At 45.2% G+C, this 23,419-nt stretch overlaps 1 protein-coding gene across 2 annotated transcripts in view; it reads right to left on the reverse strand.

Moving 5' to 3' along the window:
* Positions 1-1,843: 1,843 nt before the first annotated feature.
* Positions 1,844-23,419, reverse strand: part of nt5c2b (5'-nucleotidase, cytosolic IIb) — a 21,635-nt gene continuing 59 nt past the window's right edge. Inside the window, exons 1-18 of one of the 2 annotated variants that reach the window (XM_030092899.1) lie at positions 23,297-23,419; positions 21,868-21,984; positions 17,571-17,644; positions 10,023-10,140; positions 9,476-9,571; positions 9,296-9,387; positions 9,154-9,211; positions 8,444-8,537; positions 7,727-7,780; positions 7,513-7,596; positions 7,303-7,344; positions 7,099-7,206; positions 6,734-6,800; positions 6,397-6,567; positions 6,062-6,113; positions 5,639-5,699; positions 5,315-5,491; positions 1,844-4,520 (exon numbers count right to left, since the gene is read on the reverse strand). The exon at positions 23,297-23,419 is cut by the window's right edge and continues 59 nt beyond it. In XM_030092899.1, the coding sequence (XP_029948759.1) occupies positions 4,149-4,520; positions 5,315-5,491; positions 5,639-5,699; positions 6,062-6,113; positions 6,397-6,567; positions 6,734-6,800; positions 7,099-7,206; positions 7,303-7,344; positions 7,513-7,596; positions 7,727-7,780; positions 8,444-8,537; positions 9,154-9,211; positions 9,296-9,387; positions 9,476-9,571; positions 10,023-10,140; positions 17,571-17,644; positions 21,868-21,965 (1,818 nt within the window). In that variant the 5' untranslated portion in view covers positions 21,966-21,984; positions 23,297-23,419 and the 3' untranslated portion in view covers positions 1,844-4,148. Of the gene's footprint in view, positions 4,521-5,314; positions 5,492-5,638; positions 5,700-6,061; positions 6,114-6,396; positions 6,568-6,733; positions 6,801-7,098; positions 7,207-7,302; positions 7,345-7,512; positions 7,597-7,726; positions 7,781-8,443; positions 8,538-9,153; positions 9,212-9,295; positions 9,388-9,475; positions 9,572-10,022; positions 10,141-17,570; positions 17,645-21,867; positions 21,985-23,052; positions 23,269-23,296 lie in introns of those variants that run through there. The other variant, XM_030092900.1, reaches the window with a different exon arrangement.

The following is a 23,419-nucleotide window of genomic DNA, read 5'->3' on the forward strand; positions in this document are numbered from 1 at the left end:
GCTTGAAAGCTCCTATGCAGCAGAGCCGCTCTGCAGGGACAGTCACTCCGGAGAGGAGGGGAGGAAGCACGTGGATTTCAGTGCCTGATGGGAAGCGAGAAGCATTCCGAATTCAATATGCACAACAGGAAACAGAAGCGTCAGCTGTGACTGAGTTACTCCACTACTCACACACACACACACACACACACACACACACACACACACCTTCGTACAGTGTTCGCCTGTGTTCAGCTGCGCCTACCTGAACGCCCCGCTGCCTCCTCCAGCTGCTGGTTTAATAAAAACGTGAATGATTAACAGACAAGACAGGTGGCGGCGCCGTGTGAGGCGCCTCCTGATAGAGACGATCAGAGGATCGATGTGAGGGAAACGAGACGCTCATCCAGGCAGATCTTTATCCTGAATCAGCCTCCAGGTCGCCACGGGACAAACACACACACACACACACACACACACACACACACACACACACACACACACACACACACACACACACACACACACACACACACACACACGCACACACACTGCCAGTGTACACACGACCATCAGACCTGAGACTCCATGATGCCAAAATGTCTATATTCTTCACAAAACCTAACATGACTACGTTCTCAAAATAAAACCAATTTTAATGAACTTTCTGGTGCAAAATAGGGAGAAATCTCCCAAAAAAAAACTCCTCCAATAGTTGTTGCATTCTGCGTGTTTTTCTAAACAAACCCAGACAGATTAGCTTTGAGGTCAGAAGGTCGCTGCCTTTCATGGCAGCATCACTGATATCTCAGCTCGGGTTTCATTTTAGTGTTTTTCTTCACCACTCTTTAGAAATTTGCTAAATTTTTTACAGTTTTCTTTATGGTTTTTTTTGCTTTAGGCCAGATGGAAACCTCTTGGGGGCCGATTTTGGCCCACGAGCCTTATGTTTGACACCCCTGTATTAGATTATCCTGCCTGTGATCTGAGCAGCAACTGCAATTGATTTAGTACAGAACAGAGAATTATCTCAGATTTTATGCAGCATTATTTTAGTAAAATTAACAAGCTTTAAAAAAAATAATTTCTGTCAATAACGTAGTAATTCAGACAGAAAAAATCCTTTTTTTTTTCATTTTAACCTCACCAAATTCAGAGGTGTAGAATGAACTTATGTCCAGGAGACTCAATCTGAAGCGGCGTGCAGAATAAAAAAATAAAATAAAAACAAACCTCTTCCTCTTGTGTTAAGCATGTTTAGCTCATAAAGCCGGTGTTATGTCAAGTTTTACATGCTGCAGATATTGGTATCCCTTCAGCAGAAGCATGTTCAGCAGAAAATATTTCAACTTTAAAAACCTTAACGTGTTAAAGTATTTAAAAAGTGCATGAGGATTTTAATAACAGGCTACAATAAATGAAAGGGCGACAAACTATTACAAACTATCTTTATTCTACATTTTTCATGTCATTTACTTACAGGGGGAGGGATAAACTGTGGAAACAAACACTGTTTCAGAGAAAAGAACATGAATCGATATGCATAAAAACCCAAAGTTTAGAAAAGAAAAAAGTGGCTGTTTGATTGCGTCACAACTAAAGATAAAAATCTAAATTCCCGCCGCAGTTCGACCAGGTTTCCTCCGTCTGGGCGTCTCGGCGACAGGCTGCCGTGTGGAGATGTATAAAAAGGAAAAACAAAAACAAAAGTTTTTTGGAAAAAATAAGAAAAGGAAATGGAAAGGTATATTCATACTTCTGTAAACCGAGACCGTTTAAAAACACTAGTTTAGAAAAATAATAACCCCGTGGTGTAGATCACAAGTTACAGATTAGTTGACATGCTATTCACATTTCCCTTCACTTTACAGATTTAAAAGTTTTTTTCTTTACACTCTGTGTAAACTACACTAACAAAAACTTCTCCTAAAAACTGTATGTAAGTATGAGCGATGCTACCGTAGCCGCCGTGACACAAGAAGGGAAAGCTTTTAGTTTTTACATGCAAATCAGGGCAAAGGCTGCAGCGGCCTCCTGTAGCATGTCCAGTTCTACGTGTTCAAAAGAAACGAGGATACAAATGCTTCATTTGTAGAAAAAAAAAAAAGAAAAAGAAAAAGACATCAACAGCTGTAATATGTTTTTCTACTTTCTCACAAGTCTTTCATCCAATGATCCGCCACATAAAGACTCAGTTCAACGGGTTCACGGCTCTCCAGTCCACATCAAACCAAACCGGAAATATGCAGGAATCAGACGCTGCTTCACTTTGTGGCCTAAACAAACACAACGGTTACCGGGTGACCCTGAAGGCATCGTGCAGAGGAAGATCTTTAAACTTATTTAGAAGAAGTGGCTGCAGTTCCTGATTCATCCATTAGGGGTCACACTTTTTTTTTTTTTTTTTTTTTAGCTTTTTGAGATTGGAAATGTGAAAACATGCGCTAAAGGCTTTTGGGTCTTTTCTGGAATACACTGCAGGGAAACACCGTCGTGTCAGGCGTTACATTCTTTAGAAGGGTTTTCTGTGTTTCTCTAAATACATTCTGTAAAACAATGCAATAAAAACCGTCAAGAGTTTTGTTACTTCGTGTCTTTTTGTTTTCCTCAAGTGACTCGGCACGCTTTTGATCGGGATTTAAAAGTTAACAGTGGTGAAATTTAAAGAAAAGTCTCCTAAAATTCATAAAAAGAAAAGATGAGTAAAACCTGTTACATCTTTTAAGTGACAAATTTGTTTCTGCATCAGTTTTGACTCCTTTCATGAATCCCAGGCGACAGTAAAACAGATTAATTTTCTTTGCATAAATTCTACATTTGTTGAAAAAATTGAAACGTTTCAGTTGTGAAACTTATATATGAAAATTTTACAATCCTCCCTCTAATTAATAAGAAAAATTCTAAAAATCAAAGAAAGAGGGGGAAACATGAGATATAACACTGCAACAGCATTGGGCTGCAGAAAGTATCTCAGACACATTTTCCTCAGTTTAATGATGTTTTTCCAACTTCCTGAACCTTTTTCTGTGCTTGTTGTTGGAGAAAAAGCTAAAACGAAGATTTCAGACATTTTAAGTGAATGAGGCGTTTGGAAAACGATGCATTCTGATGAGGGAATAACGTCACAGTGTTAAGAGGCCCAACAGGAGAATACTGCGCTCCGTCATCAAACCGTCCACGGCGTCGGTAAATCTGTGAAAAGGAAACACAGACTGGAAGCCGGTCGGACCGTCTGAGCTCAGTTTTCAGACTGAAATCATTTGCATGTTTGTACACTGAGGCCACTTCCGTGTTTTCACACAAAAACCACGTCACACACCTCTCTAAAGTTCTGAAAGTCCGAAAGAGACAAATGCATACTGGAGATTTCCCAAACAATACTGCATGTCCACTCAAAAAAAAAACAAAAAACATGACGTTGTTTCAAAACTGTCGGTCGGGGTTGTCATGGAGACCGCGGAAAACACACACGCACACACAATCCTCACTGTTGCCGGGCAACGTGTGCTCTGGAAACCGTCGACGGGTGTGCTTCACTCAGGATGCTACAGTCTGACGCACACACAGAAACGCACACCCTCGCGGACAGGTTCGTTACTACAGCGACAAGGAAAAGGCATCAAAACGGACAAAAGACTCAATCTTGTTCCCATGTTTTTGTTTTCGTTTGCATAAAAAAAAAAATGAGTGTGTGCATCGTTCGGGGGCACCGAGAGTGTTGTGGATGGTGTGCATACAGGCAGAGTTACAGCATGAGGACTGCATCAACAGGCTGTGCTGTTACAACACGACGACAAACACACAGCCGAGGTTTGCTCCTGTGTGTGTGTGTGTGTGTGTGTGTGTGTGTGAAGATATTACAGAAATCAAATTAATTAAAAAAACAAACAAACATAAATCTCTTTTTTGTTGTTGTTGTTTAGAGGACCGAGCATGCAAACTGTCATCCTGAAAGTCATGTGATCTCCTCTGATACTGGTCCTTTCTGCTTTCCATAGTGTGTGTGTGTGTGTGTGTGTGTGTGTGTGTGTGTGTGTGTGTGCGTGTGTGTAGCACTGATACACACTCACACCGCAGAGGTGTTTCCTGGCTAAAGAGAGATCACAACACAACTCCACTGGGAAACACAAGAGGGCAGAAACACGTCTCCGCTCCCCACATACAGTTCATTACTCTTCCTCTTCTTCCTCCTCCTCCTCCTCTTCTTCTTCTTCCTCTTCCTCCTCCTCCTCTTCCTCTTCTTCCTCCTCCTCTTCTTCCTCCTCCTCTTCTTCCTCCTCCTCCTCCTCCTCCTCCTCCTCCTCCTCCTCCTCCTCTTCCTCCTCCTCTTCATCGTCGTCCTCGTCGTGGCAGTGGGTGATCTCCTGGGGCGTGGTGGGGAACAGGTTGGGGGGTTTGATCTCGCTGAAGGAGCGGGTCAGCTGGTTGCGTTTGCACTCCAGGTCCTTGCAGTCGCTGCACTGGGTGCGGTTGCGCGTGGCGAGCGGCGACTCCACGTCCATGTCCACGTGGGTGTGCTCCACCGTCGACTCGTGAGGCATCTGAGGACGAGGAGCGACAGGATCTCAGACCGACCGCGGGAAGCGGCTCTATTTTCAGCCCCGGTTCAACACTGAACTTTACACCGACTGCAGCGCGGGTTAAGGTCAGAGCCCGGAGATACACCAGGCTGCTCATGGGGCTCTCTGTTTTTTTAAAAAAACGTCAGGCTGCGCGATATGCTGTCGCTGTATCATATTGTGGGCCTGAAGATTTGAAGGTTACAGATCTCTGGTCTGTGACTTTTTTCATTTGTTTCTTAAATTCACTGACGTATTTCTGTACGATTTGTGGTCAAACCTTTCAAAATAAAGTGCTGATATGATTCTGACAGAAGATAAGTTATGAATGAAGAAAACAGACGTAAAGGTGGACACTCAAATGCTTTTATGACGTGATATGAATGGACACATTGTGTGCTTTTAGATGTGTGTTTTACCTCTTTGTTTACTTTTCACACACAGTCAGTCAGGCTGTAGGATAAAGTCCGCGATTATAAGATTTGCTGTCTTTATGTTTCTATTTGGTTTGTCTCTGGTGTGATTATCACTATGAGACATGTCATAAAGCTTCTCGGTCACCAGAGCGATGAGCTGATACGAAAATACGTCTGCGATAGAAGCAGAGTGACGTCTTTAAAAACGAGAGCTTCAGCGCCGGGAGAGAAAAAAGGAAATCTGGGATCCGAGTTTTCACTTTCAATTCATGACAGAAAGGAAACGGGTTCAGATATTTAAACGGATCCGTTGGGGTGTGTGTGAGGGAGGCGAAGCGGCGGCGGCGGCGGGACACTCACCAGGACGTGAGCGGCTCTGAAGAGGTAGCTGAAGGGGTAGTACAGCAGGTTGATGAAGGAGGCGGCGTACAGGTCGGCGTAGCGCATCACCTGCGAGGCGAACAGCGTCTGTCTGGAGCCGCTGCGGAACAGGCTTCCCATCATGCCGTAGCACATGTCCATGTCGTGGGTCACTTTCTGCAGGGAGAGGAGGACGAAGAGACGAAGAGACAGTTCACCAAGGGTGCTGGGATCGATCTCTGGTCTCATCAAACACGCAGCAGTGACGTGTGTTTGACTGTCGGCTGCTGTTGTCATGGAAACGGGGGCGACTGAGGGCCGTACCTTGACTCTTCTCTGAATGGTGCTGATATCCGGCCTCTCGTTGCTGCTGCTGTCCAGATGTCTGAGGGAGGACGGGGGAGAGAGACGATGAGCGCAGCGACAGACGGAGGGGTGTCGGGGGGGGGGGGGGGGGGGGGGGGGGGGGGGGGGGGGGGGGGTCGTTGATATGAGTCTGCTGAAAGGTGATGTGTCAAAGAGGTGGCGTAACGGCCAGCCCTGCCAGGCTATAAATAACGCCGCTGAAGCCAGTTATCGGGCGGCCTTCAGACTTTTAGCCCATTGACCCCGTTGCGCTCTCTCAAATATACACTCACACACATGCAGGCACACGGCGGGAGAGCAGAGAGAGCAGAAGTGAAGCGAGGGGGGGTGGGGTGGGGTGGGGTGGGGTGGGGAGAAGGGGGGAAAGGTCGTGTTACTTACTTGTAGAGTTCTGCGAGGAAGATGTCCAGACCCTGCAGTTCCTCGAACAGCGCTGAAAGAAGGAGAAGGGGGGCAAACGTCAGGGACAAACAGCTGTGCTGCAGCTCCTCTCGGTGCACCAGCCTCACTTTATTACTTTAGTGAAGTTGGAGGTTTAAATCTGGTGCTATTTGGAGACAATATGACTCAGTCTGAGGTCACGTGGAGGCCTAAACCTGAACCTAAACCGAGGTGCCGATTTATCAAACTGTCACCTGTGTGAGAATAAACCTCTGCTGTATGACCTCCTCTGTAATTCATCCTGAATAACTCTCTGAATGTGTCTTTGCGCTCACAGCTCTTGTCGGTCCACACGTGCAGCTCCTGGGCCAGCTCGGGGATGACCAGGAACGTCCTCCAGCCCTGACGTTTCTTCGACTTGAGGATGTCTCCGAAGATATGGTCCCCGATGTACACGATGTCCTTTCCTTTGGCCCCCAGCAGGTCGCACACGATATCTGAGGAACCTGGAACACGAAGCCACAGTGACTCAGTTTAAACTGTGACGATAAAAGACAGATATGATGTGACCGCAGGTCATCTCTGAAAGAGAACTGGGTCTGGTCTGAGAACATCAGATTTGTGCCACTTTTGTCTAAATTCTGAAAGCAGCCACAGAAAGTTCAGACTTACCTCCAGAGTAGACGATCCCGTGCTGCAGAGGTCCGGTGTAGGTTCCTATCTTTAGACGTCCCGTTGTCTGGAATGAAAAAAAACAGCTTTGATCAGTACGGGTTTAGATTTTATTTTCAACATAACATTAACAGCAGATTTTGGTCCACGAGCCTTATGTTTGACACCCCTCCTTTAAAGGCATCTTACATGTCAAACAGATGTAAGTTCATTCAGTGACGACACTGTTGGAGTGAAACTGACAGCCGTGAGAGAGAAGGACACTAAACGTCCTTCAGGACTCTGACTGCTGAACACGGCCTTCAGCTCTAACGCGGAAACGGACGATGGCGTGTTGTGAGTGTTTCCCATGAAGCTCAGCTCACCGTGTCCACCTGCCGGAGGACCGTGCCCTCCCCGAAGAACAGCGGCTTCCTGGCATCCACCAGGATCAGATCGAAGTAGGACTTCCAGGGCCGGTGGGAGGTGCCGGGCTGTGGAGGACACACACACACACACACGCAAAAAGGTCACAACACTGAACACGATATACAGTTCGTACCATCAGAGAGAGAGAAAAGTGATGTTACCTTTGGGCCGTGGGGGAAGTCAAACAGGTACGTCATGATTTTCTGTGAAAGAGAACACAAAGAGCAGAACATGATCCTTCAGCTCAAGGCCACGCTAGCCAGGAAGGAAGGAGGAACGCTAACCAGTCAATCTATGATTAGTTTGATCTTTAGTTGTTTATTTTTTTTTACAGTTTGGCCCTAAAAAGTGACTTGCACACGTGTACTCACATCGGTGTATTTGTAGTCGCTGTTGGTAGCCAGGAAGACCTTGGCCACCTCGTTCATTCGGCTGAGGAGCAGCGGCAGCTTTCCCTGATGGGAACAGACAGACAGAAAGAGGCTAAGCATCTTTACAAAAGCAGTCAACTGACAAAAAAATGTGTGTGTGTGTGTGTGTGTGCCTGTGTGTACAGCACAACGCTGATGAATACTAACTACTCACATCTTTGACAACATACTTCTCCAGGTTCTCCACCGTCTTCTCCTTCAGAGTTCCCTGTAATGTCAGAACCAGGAGTTACACCACGTCACACAGAAAGCTCATTCAAATGTCTCCCACTGAAACATCGGCATCGTGTGTTTGACACGACAAAAATCACACAACAGACGTTCTAAATTCTGAACCCATCTCCACCTCCTCTGTCTGACATGGAGCTAAATAAAACAACATCCTGTGAGGAACGGGACTGTGTGCTTCAGAATGAATGGATGGAAACATCCGAACAAACAGAAGGCAGAGGCAGGAGTCAGTAGATCTCTGTTGGTGCGTAAAACAATGAATGTACTGAACGTGTTCACCTCTGTGTGCATGTAACACACGATACCGACACCGTAACATCCAGCGCCGCCTATAGTCACGCATGTGTGAAAGTTTCAATATGTTCACGTCTTTACACTGAACTGTAAATATGCTGGAAAACACACTGTCCTGAAAGTGTTTCCACAACACAGTGTGTGTACGGTGAGGACTGAACCGGGACTGTCCTCCAGACCGGTACGGACCTCACGTGGACTGAACTCAGAAGAAGAAACCAAAACGGGCTTTTTTGGAGATAAGGGTCAAAGGTTTGATCAACGTGGTGTTTTTGATGGAAACACGTCAATCAGTACGAGTTCAGCACAGTATTCCAGGACCGAGGATGGCTCCCGGCCGTCTCACCTTGAAGTGGACCCAGTCCACGGCGTCCCGGACGTCCTGGAACATGCTCTTATAGGACATGAAGAGGTCTCCGTCTTTGAAGCCCGTCTCACAGCTGCGGGAGGGGAGCAGAGACACACACGCCACACAGCCATCGGACAGGCCGCTTCTTTACACGGGGCTTTTAGAAACGTGACATTTGTTTTTTGTTTGCTTTTAAATGGGATAGCCTTCCCTTGTTGGAGGGGTCCCCAGCCAAACAGGAAAGCATTCTCCCCCTAAAAGACCAACAACCAGGTTTCAGAGGACAAAGGACATGCAGCCATTCCAGATTACATCCTCAAAAAAATTACAGGGCATTAAACTCCCCTAGTTTATTTTTGTTAAATCAGGATGTCATTCTCTCTCTCTCTATAAAAAAAAAAAACTTTTTAAAGTTAGTAAAAAATGTAATTTTAATCTCAGCCTGATAAGAATCCATGCCTTTGAAAAAAAAAAAAAAAAATCGTAAGAGGAGATTAAGAGTTTGAGTAATTAAAACGAAGGATTCTTGGACTGATTTGTGGCGTGATTGCGGTTTTAAAAGAGGCGGCTGAGCTTAGTGGCTGAGAACGCCCGGACCCTCCCATGCTTCAGGGCCCGCTCTCCACCCGCCCGGCGTGGCCTCGTGTCGTCGTGCTGCACCCCGAAACGTGTGAAGAGACGGGTCGGTCCGAGTAAGATCCTCTCACCTTGCATATCTGTCACAGTTGGAGAAGAAATCCACCAGGCAAGCGAAGAGGTAGGTCTCTGCAGAAAACAACGGCAGCGAGAGTCAGGAATCGAACACGCGGCGCCCGGTAAATCCTCCTGACACAGTGTCACAGATCTTACCTGGGAGGTTGAACAGCGTGTTGAGGATATAGAAGCGCTCTGTGTCATCTCTCTGGATGAACTTGTTTGGGTACCGTTCACGGATCTCGGGTCTACGAGAACAGAGAAAACAACAAACCTCGCTTTAGTTCTTTAATATCTCTGCAAAGATCGGGGCAGAGCATGGTGAAAGTGACTCACCCTCGAAGGAAGTTGAATCCATGGACACAGACCAGGATGTTGCCGTAGGCATCAACCTTCAACAGGTTTCCATACATGGTATCGAACACAAGGCCCCTGAGAGAGGAGGAAGACCTAAATTAACATTTTCGCTTCGGAAAAGTTTCAACATTTTTAAAATGATGTGTGTGGTGTCACGAGTTGCTGCTGCTGTTTGTTTTTGTAATAAAACCACACACGCACGCATGCACGCACGCACGCACGCACGCACACAGAGAACAATACAATATAAACATTGACGATGACGAGACGGAGCCCGGGTGTTTCCAAAAAGTTCAACCTAAGAAGTCGTTTTCAGTGAATCCAAGCACAGTTACTGTGTTAACACCCCCCCTAAAATGCGACAAACATTTTCACTACTAAATGTTGAGCAAACGGAGCCTGATCGGAATCGTTCTGTGATCACCATGAAGTGGGCTTTAACTGCGTCCCGCAGATTTCTAAATATTCACAGTAACGTGAACACAGAATCCACGGGACGGAGCGCAGGGAGAGTGTGTGCACGGACCTGGTGGGAAACGACGGGTCGTAGACGAAGCTGAGCAGCTCCTGGGGATAACCGATGGAGACCAGCCGCTCCACCGTCAGCTCGAAGCCCAGAGACTCGTACTCAGGTGACTTGTACACTGAAACGCAAACACAAAGACGATCAGTTTACAAGCCGTATGACCAAACACCAGGTGCAGATGTGCGTCTGAAACAGATTGTGGAAGCTTTTCCCATTATTTCTGTTGTTGTTGGATTATTTCACTTCTTAATTGCACAACTGGTAAAGCAACGGTGAGATTACATAAAGAAAAAAAGGCTAGCTAAGAGAAGTACAACTCTCAGCACACAAGTGTGAATATGGATACTGAACACCCTCCCTGAAAACAATGATCCGACTCTAAAGTTCAGGAGCCCTCAGAAGAAATGCAAATTTCACATACACACACACACGCACACGCTGGAGGAAGGAGCCGTGCGGTCATTACGCAATGATCGATGGTCAGAGGTGACACACAACTCCTCCAGTTCCCAAAGTTGTGCAACACATACACGTGACTTTTCTCAGGCTACTTCATCCCGTCGGGACTCGGTCTTGTCTCAGTGTTTTGATAACAACGTGTTCTGACGCTGTAGAGGACGCTATCCTACACACACACACACACTTTACACACACACACACACACACACGCACTGCCCTTCTCTCTCCTTGCTACCAGCGCAGGTCTGAATGTTCTCCACACAGAAAGAAGATCAGGCGTGGAAATGAAAGACCGCAGGACTTTCACTGGTGCCTGAAATGAGTCCTGCTGAGACTGATGAGCCCCCCGCCCCCCTGGCCACATTGTGACCCCAGGGCAAGCTCAGAGCTCGCCACAATTCTCTGGAAATGAAAACGTGGAGTGATGCTGGGCTAAGAGAAGGCTGTCAGAGGATTAAAACGCTATCTGACATGCGGAAAGGAATATGTCAGCGGTTATAAATACAAAACAGAGAATGCACTTGTGTTGTTGCCTGCTCTCTACGCTCCCGGTGGGATGGCGGGAGGCCCCTGGGGGGGGGCAACACTGGCTGATGATACTTGGAGGACAGTCAGTTGAGAGGGGGGGCAGAACTGCAGGGCAAACAGGAAAACATCTGCGTCCTACTCTGAGGAGTGTGTGAATTACACACAGAGGGGCACTGAGAGCACACTGAGGTACAGGGGAATCTTTGTCTTTTTGTTGACACGCCGCCTCGGTAAGCAGGAGCCCCGTTTCTGCATTATAATCACGTAACCTCTTGCAGCTCGCCCCCCCACTGTGATCTCCCAGCAAACTGAGGGTCTGGGCCCTCTGCCCAGAGCAGTAGCGCTCACAGGCTAAATTGCCTCTCCCTCCTCCTCCTCCTCCTCCTCCTCTTCGTCCACTTGTCATATTCCTCTGGAAGCTTCGAGGTGCTACAAAGAAACCTATTTTCGGAGTCGTTTCCCCTCTGTCACCTTTCCCATCATCACTCCCTCTTTTTCCCTTTGGCCCTCCGGGAAGCTCTTGTAGCCTGATGTCCTTGGGACATTAGTGTTCGCTCCCTCTCACATAACTTAACACATATAAAATGACTTCTCTATCCAAGCTATATAAAGACGAGTCCGGTTGTTTTTCCTTCAATCGGGATGTTTTGTTGCATAATACTAGAGTCAAACCAGTTCAGGCACTACTCTACGAGTCCATATTGACTTGAATGAGGCAAGCAAACAAACAACGAAATAAAAAATAAAACTCATTAAAGCCACTTAAAATCCTAAGTTTTATTCTAGACCAGAGGTGTCAAACATGTGGCCAAATCCGGCACACCAGAGGGTTCGATCTGCCCCCCCCCGATACGACCCAGCAGAGAATAAGACATTAACTGCGATTTCAGAAATCAAACCAACTGCTGTTCCCAATTTGTGACACAGTTCTGGTGAGAGTGGAGGCCGTAACACAACACTGGCAGCCAGGAGTGAACAGCAGATGGAAGCATTGCTCGTAGCCCAGAGATCTGGGCTGCGGCAGCAAAACGTTAGCCAACAAATTCCCAGAAAAACAGCACTAGCGTCGGGCTTTTCCCCGCACCAGTCTGAAGAGAAACACTGGGGCAGGAGACGCTGTTTTTTTTTTCAACTTTGTTTTATTTCTCTGTCATTTTGCTCGCCTGGTTCCTTCTTCACTGCTGCTTTCATGTCTGTTTTGCTTATTAGAAACTTCAATGACGCCGCTCTGCCCTCCTTAACAGACCCCTCACACAGACACATGACACCACGGCCTGCAGCGGATCGGTTTCTCTGGTAATTCTAGAGACTACTCGCTACTTCCAATGGCTGAAGGGAGATTTTTGAGAACTGTGTTTCACCGCGGCCACAATCGAGGCTCTGTCCACAAAGCAGCTGTCAACAGACCAAAAAAACTCACGTTAAGCTCATTTGCGTGCAAACAGGAAGTAGTGTTATTGCTCCCCGCTGTGTCCTTGACTTTTTCACATAGGAGTCTCGACGGGTTCGTGCTCTCCAGCTGTAAGCCTCTCCTCGGATTTCTCATGCTGCCGTGAACATGCATGCACGGACGCACAGTCTTTACTGAGAAGAGAGGCCGGCCTCAGCTCCTCAGATCTCTTATCTTGCATCTCTGATGGGATTACTGCAGGGTAGTTTTACTGCCGCCGCTCCAATCACTGGGCAGGTTAGCTTCGGAGGCCTTCAACCGAGACGCAGCCGTCATACACGGACGACCGGCAGCGTCGCGCTCACACGCCACCACACCCAAATCGTTTATCCAAACCATGTCACATGGAAACTTTGATTCCAGGCTAACAATGTCCTAATTTCTCCGCAGCCACTTATGTGCAAATGTGGGCCTTTGTTACAGATTAGTGACAGAAGCAAGCATATTGTGGATGGAGCAGAGAACTTAAACACAGCCTGGGGGGACGACATACCGCCAAACGTCTGCTGGTGGAGAACTGGGACAGAGCTGTGGATATCTCTCAATCTGGGCCAAAACATGTTTGAGCAAGACTTTTCAATTGTTTGCTCTGTTTTTGGAGCCGGAGAGCAGATGAAGCAATGTTGGCTCATTTAATATTGATACAGTCAACAGAGTTGTGAAGCAACGGGGATTTACAAGGGGGGCCGCTGACCCCGGCCGTCCCCCCATGCTGAGTGAAATGAGGAGAGAATCTTCACCAATGTGAAATCGATATACAGTAAGTTGCCATGTAGTAAATTACTGGGCAGGAATGTGTGGCTGCTGTGGAAAATACACGGCTCGCGCGTCAGCCGTCACACTGACGCGCGGTGACAATGCCGTTAACTGCGGCATCTCGCTGGAGCACAAAGCAGAAGTCGGTAAATCCTCTGTTCCGAGGTCCGGAGGAGATTTCCTTTCTGGTGATCGGTGATGCAGAGGACCTAATGTACCGACCACGTTTACCGTCAACCTATTCGGACTGCTGCTGCTGCCAGCAACGCGAGCAACACTCAGGAGCATTTAATGTCATTTGCCCACAGACACTGGAATTCCACCCTCTGAGAAAACAAACACAGCTGATGCAAACAGCGATGTGCTTCCACTGAACTGTGTCGGAGGTAAAGGTTTCAGGAAGTTCATGGACGATACTGAACCTGAATACAGGACACCAAATCTAGGGCGCTTCAACTCCAGAACTTTACACCAATGGACTGATTTATACTAGTATTATATTAGAGTAATATTAATTTTTGTTGCGCAAAAGATAAATAAGTCACATATATTCACATAAGCAAGACTTTTGAAGTGAAATCTTCCGATGATCACCCATAATGCAGCTGCCCAGGGCGCTTGAGGATTTCGACATCCACTTTAAAGAGTTGATCCATGCTGGACTTTTTCCATCTCATCGGTTTTATAACAAGTAATGATCAAAAGTATGGATACTGGTGTGAAAACATAAGAAGTGGAAGGTTGAAGACATCTGGAAAATAAAGAATAAAAATAAAAACCTCAGGATTTGAGTTATTTTAAATGTGTTGCCATGCAGGGTCCAAACAGGACTGATGAGTTTTTCTTTCTTCAATTTGATCAATAATACATTTCTTTAATATCTTTGTAATTTAAGAAGTAAAATGTTGCTCTTGAGTGGAAGAGGTGCAAACAGAATCCAGATGGTTTGGCATCATATTGCTGCAACAAAACAAACCAGATGTCAGGTGATACTGTGCTAACAGAAGCACTGACATGTGAAATCTCTCCCTGTATCCGGACACGGTGGAGTAAATTATCCTGCTAACATGATTTTCATCACTCAGGATGAGTGAAAACTTTGATCTTCTACTATGAAATGGTCTGATGTTCCAGAGACTGAGAGGGTTGTGTTGATGGGTTTATTTTGATTTGATGCCTGTAGAATTATAAAAACATGCGTGGGAAGTAGATGTTTTAAAAATTTGAAATTTCATATCTGAAATGTATTTTTTAATCTCAATTTCTTTTTTCCCCACAGTCCTTCAGTCATACTGTAGATGTTGTAAACACACTAGTAAATCTTCACTGGATGGTTGAAATGAGGACATATATGAGAGAAAAGCTATTTTTATTCTTGGGTTTGGTATTTTCTGACTATCGCGAAGGCTATAGGATTTATGGTTATGAGAAGTATGCGTGCCTGTTCCTGTCCGGCCGTTCAGGCTCAAACGCTGAGTCAGCTACTGAGGGAAATCAGAGTGTGTTCCGGGCCTGCTCGCTGGAGGCTTTTCAGGAACAAACTTTTAAGTTTCCTCCTCTGATTCCTGAAGCAGCTGTCAGACACGGGCTGCACTTTTCCTTATTTACCACTTCAACTCCCCTGGAGAAGGTCGCCGCAATTTTGAGCCAATAACTTTTTCCCAAATAACTTAAGTGGGTGGGGAAGATTGGGATCAATAACTTATTGTTTCTCCTGATCTCTGCTGGGCTCCAGGCTATTAAGCGTAGGACTTAGACGGTTATCAGTCAAATTCAATCAGGAGCAGCCAAAGCCTCACAAGAGTCAAGATAGTGATCTGCCAGCTCCTAAAAAAAAAAAAAAAAAAAAAAAAAAAAAAAAAAAAAAAATCAATAACGCTGTACAACGAAACTGCATACAGGAGGGGAACGGGGAAAATCACAGGAGGACAAAACTTTGTATGAATTGAGAGATTTGTGTTTGTTTACCTTTCGTCTGTGTTCCTGAGGGAACAAGCTGTAAAGCAGGCGTGTCAAAAGAAAATAATTAAAATTTTCTTTGAAATTTTTACAATGAGCCTGGTGGCCGGATTAGAGCCTCTTGCAGGCCGGTTGTGGCCCACGGGACTTATATTTAACACCCCTGAAGAAAAGGAAAGAGGTTTATCACTTGACCGTGCTTGAAATGGTTGAAAACCGCAACAATGCGGTTGGGCCGGTGGAAGCATGACTGAACTCTCTGACCTGCCCGTCTTGAGTTCAATTCCTTCCAACAGCATTTAAAGGGACGAGCATTTCTTTTGTGCACAACCTTACACAGAAACAGCCTATCACGCCTGTCCTCACCATCGGTAGATATCTGACTACAGAGATAGCAGCTCCATGGCTGGTTTCTGTGAGTGTTTGCACTGAACTCAGAGTGAACGAACTCCGGAATAGTCAAATCTATTTTTATCAGCTGTTCTGAGAATGAAAACTCTTGAGTTTTCCATGTGAGGGTTCGTGAACTCACAGTTCAGGGTTACGCTCACAGCTTGTTAAAGCGACTGCTGCCGCATACCGAGTACGATCACTGCGTTAAACTGCATTCGGATCGACTGAACCGTCCAGCAAAGGCTAAGTTACTATGAGTATTGACTGACAGCTGTTGGCAGAGGCCGTGCTGGAGACGTGCCCATTCATAGAAACTGTTATTTACATCTCGCTTGACCTTTAGAAGCAAACAAAAACATTCATTTGGGCTTACGCTCACTTCCATGCACTGAAAGTAAGTTTTAATAACGAGAACATCAAGCTTTCTGCACGGCGGGAGCATCCTGAGGAAGGGTCTTTCTCTGAAGAGCACACACTTGAAGCATGTTGCCCCCTGGAGCAGGGTGCTATTCTGTGAAACTGATGAAGCCCCTCAGACCTGAACGCTCTCCAAAGATACATGATAGCCACACTTCCAGCAAACATTAACACTTGGTTATGAGCTCCCATAAAGAGAGTCATGTCAACAGCTGAGCGGCCCTCGCTCTCTCCGGAGACGGGGGCAGAGACGGGTACGGAGCCGCCGAGGGACCACCAGGGTCCCGCGTCCTCCGGGGAGCCATCGGCGGCGAAACTCAACAAAACAAACGTGACCCGCTTTCCAGAGTCGGGGAGGCTTTATTTATAGACGGGGAGGGAACCGAACGCTGGAGCTGAGTCACAGAACAAAGCGGAGTCAAACACGGCGGTATTTTCGGTCTGGTTCCCGGTCAGATGGGAAAAAGAAGACATTAACGCAAACGGACGGCGGTGTGTTCGGGTGCTGAGCCCAACGGTATCTCAATGACCTCGATAACATCGTGTCGACAACACGCAGCCGCTGGAGGCGGGGGGGAGGCAGGGTTCGGAGGACAAATATAGAGTTGAAAAGAAGGGATACGGTATACTTCAACACTGACACCAAACACATGAGGTCATAGAGGATTCAATCACCAGGGATTTGTTTTTGAGATTTAAAGCGCTCAAAATAAATTTGGACAGTCACCAAACGTTTTTTTTAACTCCCCCTCCCGCCCATTTGTCATTCACGTCTCAAGACATTTGCTCTTTGCGTCGTTAGTCTGGATTTACTGAGTGACAAACTGGGATCACTGATAACCTTCTAACATAGATACCAAACTGCATGAGAGCAAATAAAGCTGTAAATGGCTCAAAATAGCTCAACAGCTCATTATGAATAACTGCAACAGTGGTCTTTGAATTATCTGAATACCTGGTCGGGATACCAAATATCAAAATACATTTAAAAAAAATCTGTTTTTACTAAATGATACCCAAAAACTAGGAAACAGAAAGCTCTTATTCTTTCAAAAACTCAAGGAATTTTAAATTTAAACAGATCTTTTCCATTTGTTTTCTTGCATCTCCATGATGGATGAGTATGCATTTAACTTTTTGTGGATGTAAACTTTCCACCCTGGGTTTAAGTAAAAAATGAACATGTTATGCACCACGCATCTGTCCAGGAAATAAGAGACCGATCAAAACTGCTTATATTTCTTAGTTAACAGCTTAAAATTCAGTCTAAATTTGATATATTCCTCACTTATGTTTTAAAATCAAAGACCCAAAAAGAAGCCTCTAAGTCTTCCCTTTGATAGGAACAACAACAAAAATCATATCACATATTTAAAAATGACTTTCCAAAGCCAGCAGGAAAACAGATCAGAATACAGGAGAAGTGTCATGTTCGGTCATTTCTTACATCAATTCCGATCCTCTTACATAAGTAACATGAGATTTCAACATATTCCACAACTATTGGTTCATGTCTGCAATAAACGGTGAGAAATCAGGAAGTTGCTACAAAAAAAGGTCACTGGCCCCATAAAAGGATGACTTACCTGCCAGAGTGTAATCCATATCAAAGCCGAAGCACTTAATCTTCTCCATGGCCAAGCTCCTGTTGACGAAGACTCTGCAGAAAAAAAAGCAGTTGAGATAAATGTGTTATTTGCAATGCGATCAACAACAATTAGATTAGCGTACTCAGGAGAGGAGGCTATTCGTGGGTGAATATGTTTACTTGAGCTCACTCAACAGGCCTGCTTTAACTCAATTAAAGCCCTCATAGAGGACCTTTTCAGTACAACAGAACGCTCCCGCTCAACGAATCAAACACACCCCTTTTTGACAGCCGATCCGCGGGGCTTGGACGCGGACACCAAGACAAACTTTACTGATTGAGTTACGAGCTATAAACAGTGCTCGGATTAAAAGAACTTCCTCCTGTTGCTTCAATAAAACATCTGTCAGACCGACGACTCGAAGCATCGTGACGCGGAGAGTCTACGAGCCACTTCATCTGAATTCATCACATCAGATTCTCTGCTTTCATTCGTTCGCTCTGTTTCATGCAGAAGTGGTGAAGCCAAAACTTGAAAAACAAAATAACAAAAAGTGCCAGAGCGCAGCTACAAAAGCCATGACAAGTGAAGTAAAGAGAAAAATCAGAAGTCAAAACAGCTGAGTAAGAAGTGACGTCAAACTGGCTGAAAAGATTAGTTTTTCGTACATCCTTTCATTGTAGTAATTACTGTCGAAAGAACCGTTTCCTGTTTGGTTGCTGCTCTGGTTCAGTGGAAACATTGTTAAAAATAAACAGCAGCTTTCTGGTGAAAAACGACTGAAGGACAAAAGTGGAAGTGGAAGCCTAACCCAACTACTCCTGCAGATTAAACAAGGTCACTTCGTTTGCTTAGAGTACTCAAAATTAGAACTGAATGTCTACCAATACCTGGATTTTTAAAACTACCAGACATTCCCAGCTGCATTTTATATTTCGCCTCAACGGTTCTTCAGATTTATTAGTAACAACGAGTTTCAAAATATCTTTCACATTTTGTAAAAATATAGATTACAGTTCCAGCAAACATCAGCGCTGCAGATAATATCTGAAAAGACTGGAACGCGTGGTGGCCGTCGTGATAGACAATGTTTACATACCCCGGCTGACACTGAAAAAAAAGACACAGAGTCACACACTGCAGGCATGGACCTACATAACTTATCTCCTCGGCAGCTGCGGCAGAGCTCAATGTGTAACCGCGCTCCCAGATATATCCCAGTCAATATCTAATCCTGCTTGACATTAAATAGAAATGTAAAGCGAAAAGTCACAGACGGCATGCTCGGGAAAGAAAAGTCAAATAAACGATACACAAGCTCAAAAAGTGGCCACATATGCAAGATGGCCTGTCCATTTCCTCAATGGCATTCCCATCGCTTCAAGAATTACCTGGCAGCGGATCCATAGTGAACAAGTTCCCACTTAGAGCTGAGTCCAGGACACGACTGGCAATGCATTCTGAGCGATATTAAACCTCGGTTTGACTCCGTTGGGTGGACCTGCTCCGGCAGCACAGGGCAGCTGTGGCCCACGAACAATGCGCCCCCTCCCTCGCTCTCTGGGCTTTCTTGTCATTCAGACATTTTCTGACTTGTTGCAAAAATGATTGTGGCCCTTCCGCGTCATTCTCTGTTGTTGCGTGCTGTCAGTCAGGCTTGTTGTTGTGCGCCGTTGATGTTTGTGGGCTCTCAAAGACATCCAGAACAATCACAAGTCAGGTAGAATCAAGCAAGCCGCAGCCCCGGGCGGCAAGCTGCCGGCATCACTCAGATCTGCTGCTATATAAAGAGGGGGGCGGCTGGAAGGGCTGCAAGGACCGATATTTGTGCTGCAAGACTGAAATCTGTGGAAAACACCCATTAACTCCTAACTGACACGCACAACTGGTCCGTTTGTTTTTTTCAAATTTCATTAAAGTGGCCGAGTGGGAACATGTTTATTTCCAACGAAATGATGAAAAACACTAAAACACAGTTTGAAAAACAAAAGTTCTGGTAATTATTTGTTATTTTTGACATATCTGTTCCTCATAACATGAACAATGATAATGTATCGGAACTCTTTGAGGAACAGGGGGTTAACTAGAAATGGGAAAAGGTGTGTGATTCCTGTCAGTTTTAGGCCACTTTGCAGGGATCTGATTGTGTAATTGGAACGTGTCGGTTCATCGTTATGCCAACTTCAAAATGTCAAAAGTACAGAACGACCCTCCAGCAACACCTGAGGGTAAGACGCTGCACTGACACATATTTTAGTAGGAGCTTGATGAGCTGTCTCATCTTGTTCCATTAATATTCCTTAAAGATGTTTAGTTTACTATCATACAATATTTTAGATCATTTGATGAATGTGTGCACAGTATTGGAAGAAATATGCTTTGAATGCTCAACAATGTTTTATTTATAGCATAAAATATATATATGCTACCATCTGAATAATGCTAAAACTTGCATATCAGGTAACTAGTACAGATAATTGATTGAAAAAGTGCACTTCTTCTCCCATTATTTTGTTTCCATGAGGACTGTTTAGTCCAACACATGACCGGAGTAACCAAAAACAAATGTACTTCTTCACTGTCAACATTCCTCAGTCCTGAGCTGGTATAAGCCTTTTTGAGTGGGAGATTTAACTCTAAATCTTTTCTATTTCGGTTGTGCTGCTGTCATTTCCACTGCAACCTCTCGCCGGATGCCTGAGGGAGGCGTAGTAAAGGACAGCCATAAATGATAACCTGCGCCTCTCCTGAGCGGCCTCGTATTGACAGCAGGTGGGAGTGCCCTGATTACTGCAGTCAGCCTCGACTTCGGTCCTGCTGACAGAAGTTTTGCCGCAAATAGCTGACATGGGCGACGCCACAGTGCACCTACAAGACAAGCGCTTTGTAACATTTGCTCTGAGGGCAGCTGAGCGGCAATCTGCTAGATTTTTTTCCACTGCGGTCTAATCTCATGCAGACCGTGATTGGCCTCTGTGTGATAAAAAAAAAAAAAAAAAAAAACTTTATCTGCGCTGGACAGAGTGGTCGGCGCTCTGCCGTGGGCCTCGTCTCAGAGGAGCCCTCACTTTGATGAACTGGTCTTTGTCTGTCTGAGAGATAAACAAAAGGTCACCCTTCACATTACGCACAATTTACCAGATCAAAAACCTTCACAACAGCCATTGTATTAGTCATCCAGCACCTTTGTAGTTTCGTTTTGCATTGCCCATGTGCGTGGGAGGGGGGGGGGGGGGGGGGGGGGGGGGGGGGGGGTGTCACGGACTGGGTGACAGCAAACAGATGAATGATGGTTTCATAAACACCGTGACCACTGGATGTTATATAATGAAGGCACAGCAACGCCCAGAGTACACACAGCTCTGAGTTAACCATTAAACAACAACACCCTTTTAATTACCTTGACAACTTATCAGACTCGTCTGACAGACTGAGCGGCGCTCACATCAGCGTTACTGGACACAACTAGTATCTGTAAATTTAAACTACAAAGCATCTGCAGCTCAGTGTGACGGATTTTAACTTAGTTTATATTCTGGAGTTATTCTGGAGGATTTCGCAGTCTGATGACTGCTAAATTAAGATGAAGTTAAATAAAAAAAAAAAAACAGATATGTAATCAAGAGAAAACCACGCCCAACAATCACAGATCTGTACATTAAGTCCTATCCTGCACAGCCTGCTTCGTGTCCCATTAAGACCTTCAACGGTATTATGAACGTTCAGGAATGAATCCCATGAAACAGGAATCCTATGAACAGCCTGCACCCAAAGAAAAGTCACTTTTCTCCAACTTAACGCTGGTAAATTTTCCAAAGTATGGCTTAAAAATCTAAACTGCTACTCTGTTTCAAGCGAAATGAAATATTAAAATGTTGCAAACGGGAACACAGAAATAATGAAAATATAACTGACTTTGATTTGAGGAGGAAAACCAATATAGAACTGTAATAACTGTTCACTTAACGTGGTCGTTTATTAGTGTTTGCTGTGTTAAGCCTGTACATAGTAATATCACTTACTTTATTTTTAATCCTGTCTTATCGTATTTTTTAACTTTCTATTCTTCGTGGAGCACTACTGATAAAAAAAAAAAAACTTCTGAAAACTATAATATATAATAACTTATTTGTCTGTGTTTTCACTGCTTCTTGTTTGAGTTTGCCATTTACTCAATCAAAAACAAAAATAAGTTACAAACTGGCCAATCTTCATGAAGATTCAGATTCAGCTCAGCTCTACCCCAGAGAGTGATTATGTGTGCAGGTCTGTGTTATCTGGATGTGCTTGTTACCTGTGGTAGGGCTCCCTCCTGTATTTTTTCATCGCCAGGCCGTCCATGTTGGCGGGTAGGTCTGCATAGTTCTGCAGTCTGTCACTCCACGAAGTCATCTTGAAAAGCCGTATGCGTCTAAAGACGAAGGGAAGCAACACTTCATTTAACTGTGTTTAACGTTTAACAGGGCAGAGGAGCATGTCAGACTGCAATGGATGGCTAATGGTTCATACATTGAGAAAGTTAAGTCAGTCAAGCGAGTGAGCAAACTGAAGAAATGGGATTAAGGGCCAAACGTGAGAAGATCTCTCACTGACCTGAAAAATTCAATCGAAATGTGAGATTTACTGCGACTTGATCAAACTGTTAGATTAGAGTATATGGTAAACGAGTGAAAGGTGAGCGCCTGAGGAAGAGGCCAGGCGGTTCAAGGTGGAAGTATGAGCAGCTGGGTGTATTTTCAGAGAAGACATGAGAAAATTTCTGCAGCAAACTGGAGAGGCCCATAAAGAAAAGCTTTATGGATTTTTGCCAGTGTTTGCTTTGGCCCTGTCTATTAATATTCAGTTGTATGTGTTTCTCTTCATGCTGACATTTTATCATGGTGCTACTGTTGCAGAAAGGGAAATACAGATCAGTTTTCTTGCCAACACAAACGCAAATGGAAGTGAAGTGCAGAGGCACAGAGGAGCTTCAACAGGGCCACAGGCAGCATTATGAGCAGTTAATGGTCAGCTTTACAGCAGATCAGACAAAAGCTTCACTGTGCGTGCTGTCTTTATGCTTCTGCACTCATATGATCTTCATATGGAAGGATTCACGACAAGCAGCACAACTAAAGCCACGGAAGAGCAGATTCTGCTGCCTGTTTTTGTGTTATTAGCTCAAGTCTTTGTGTTATTTTGGCCCACAACGAGATCCAAGTGGGGGCGTCTGAGGGAAGAATGTATGCGTCTTCTGGCAAAGATACACAAAGAGATAAAACCTTCAGGAAACCTGCACAGCAGAAAGGCAAACAAACCCACAGACACAAGACATAAGTTGTCTTTGTTTCGACGGGCAGAAACAATACTGCAACTGTCACCGTCTTCAGCCTTCACCTCTCACTGTACACGGACGTTCCGCCTTAACGGAGGCGACAGGAAACACATCAGACGATGGAAAACGTGGACAAGTGTGTGTTGAATTAGCACAGAAGGATACCTTGATATCAAACGACGTCCCGTCCGCTATTTACCGAGAAATGCAAAAAGCTAGCTAACGAGTCGCTTCAAAATGCCCCCTTTTCCTGCTCCTGTCTTCATCTGACAGCCATGAGAAGCACGAACGGGCGAAGTTTACGTCTTACTAAGCTCTGAAATCAAGGGAAAGTGTCTAGAAAAAAGCATAACCAACAACCTGTCGGGGTAAAAATTCCCCCCGCTGCGCCTGGCTGTACTGTACTCACCTCCGAGTTCCTGAATAAAGCCAACGCACCGTCAGCGGGTGTGAGCATGCGCGGTGAAGCTGCGTGAAAGTCGGAGGAAAAGTGTGTTTTCTGACAGGGAGCTGCGGGCAAAGCGCTGATGAA

Source organism: Salarias fasciatus, chromosome 6 (genome assembly GCF_902148845.1).
Source record: "Salarias fasciatus chromosome 6, fSalaFa1.1, whole genome shotgun sequence".
Classification (NCBI taxonomy): Eukaryota; Metazoa; Chordata; class Actinopteri; order Blenniiformes; family Blenniidae; genus Salarias; species Salarias fasciatus.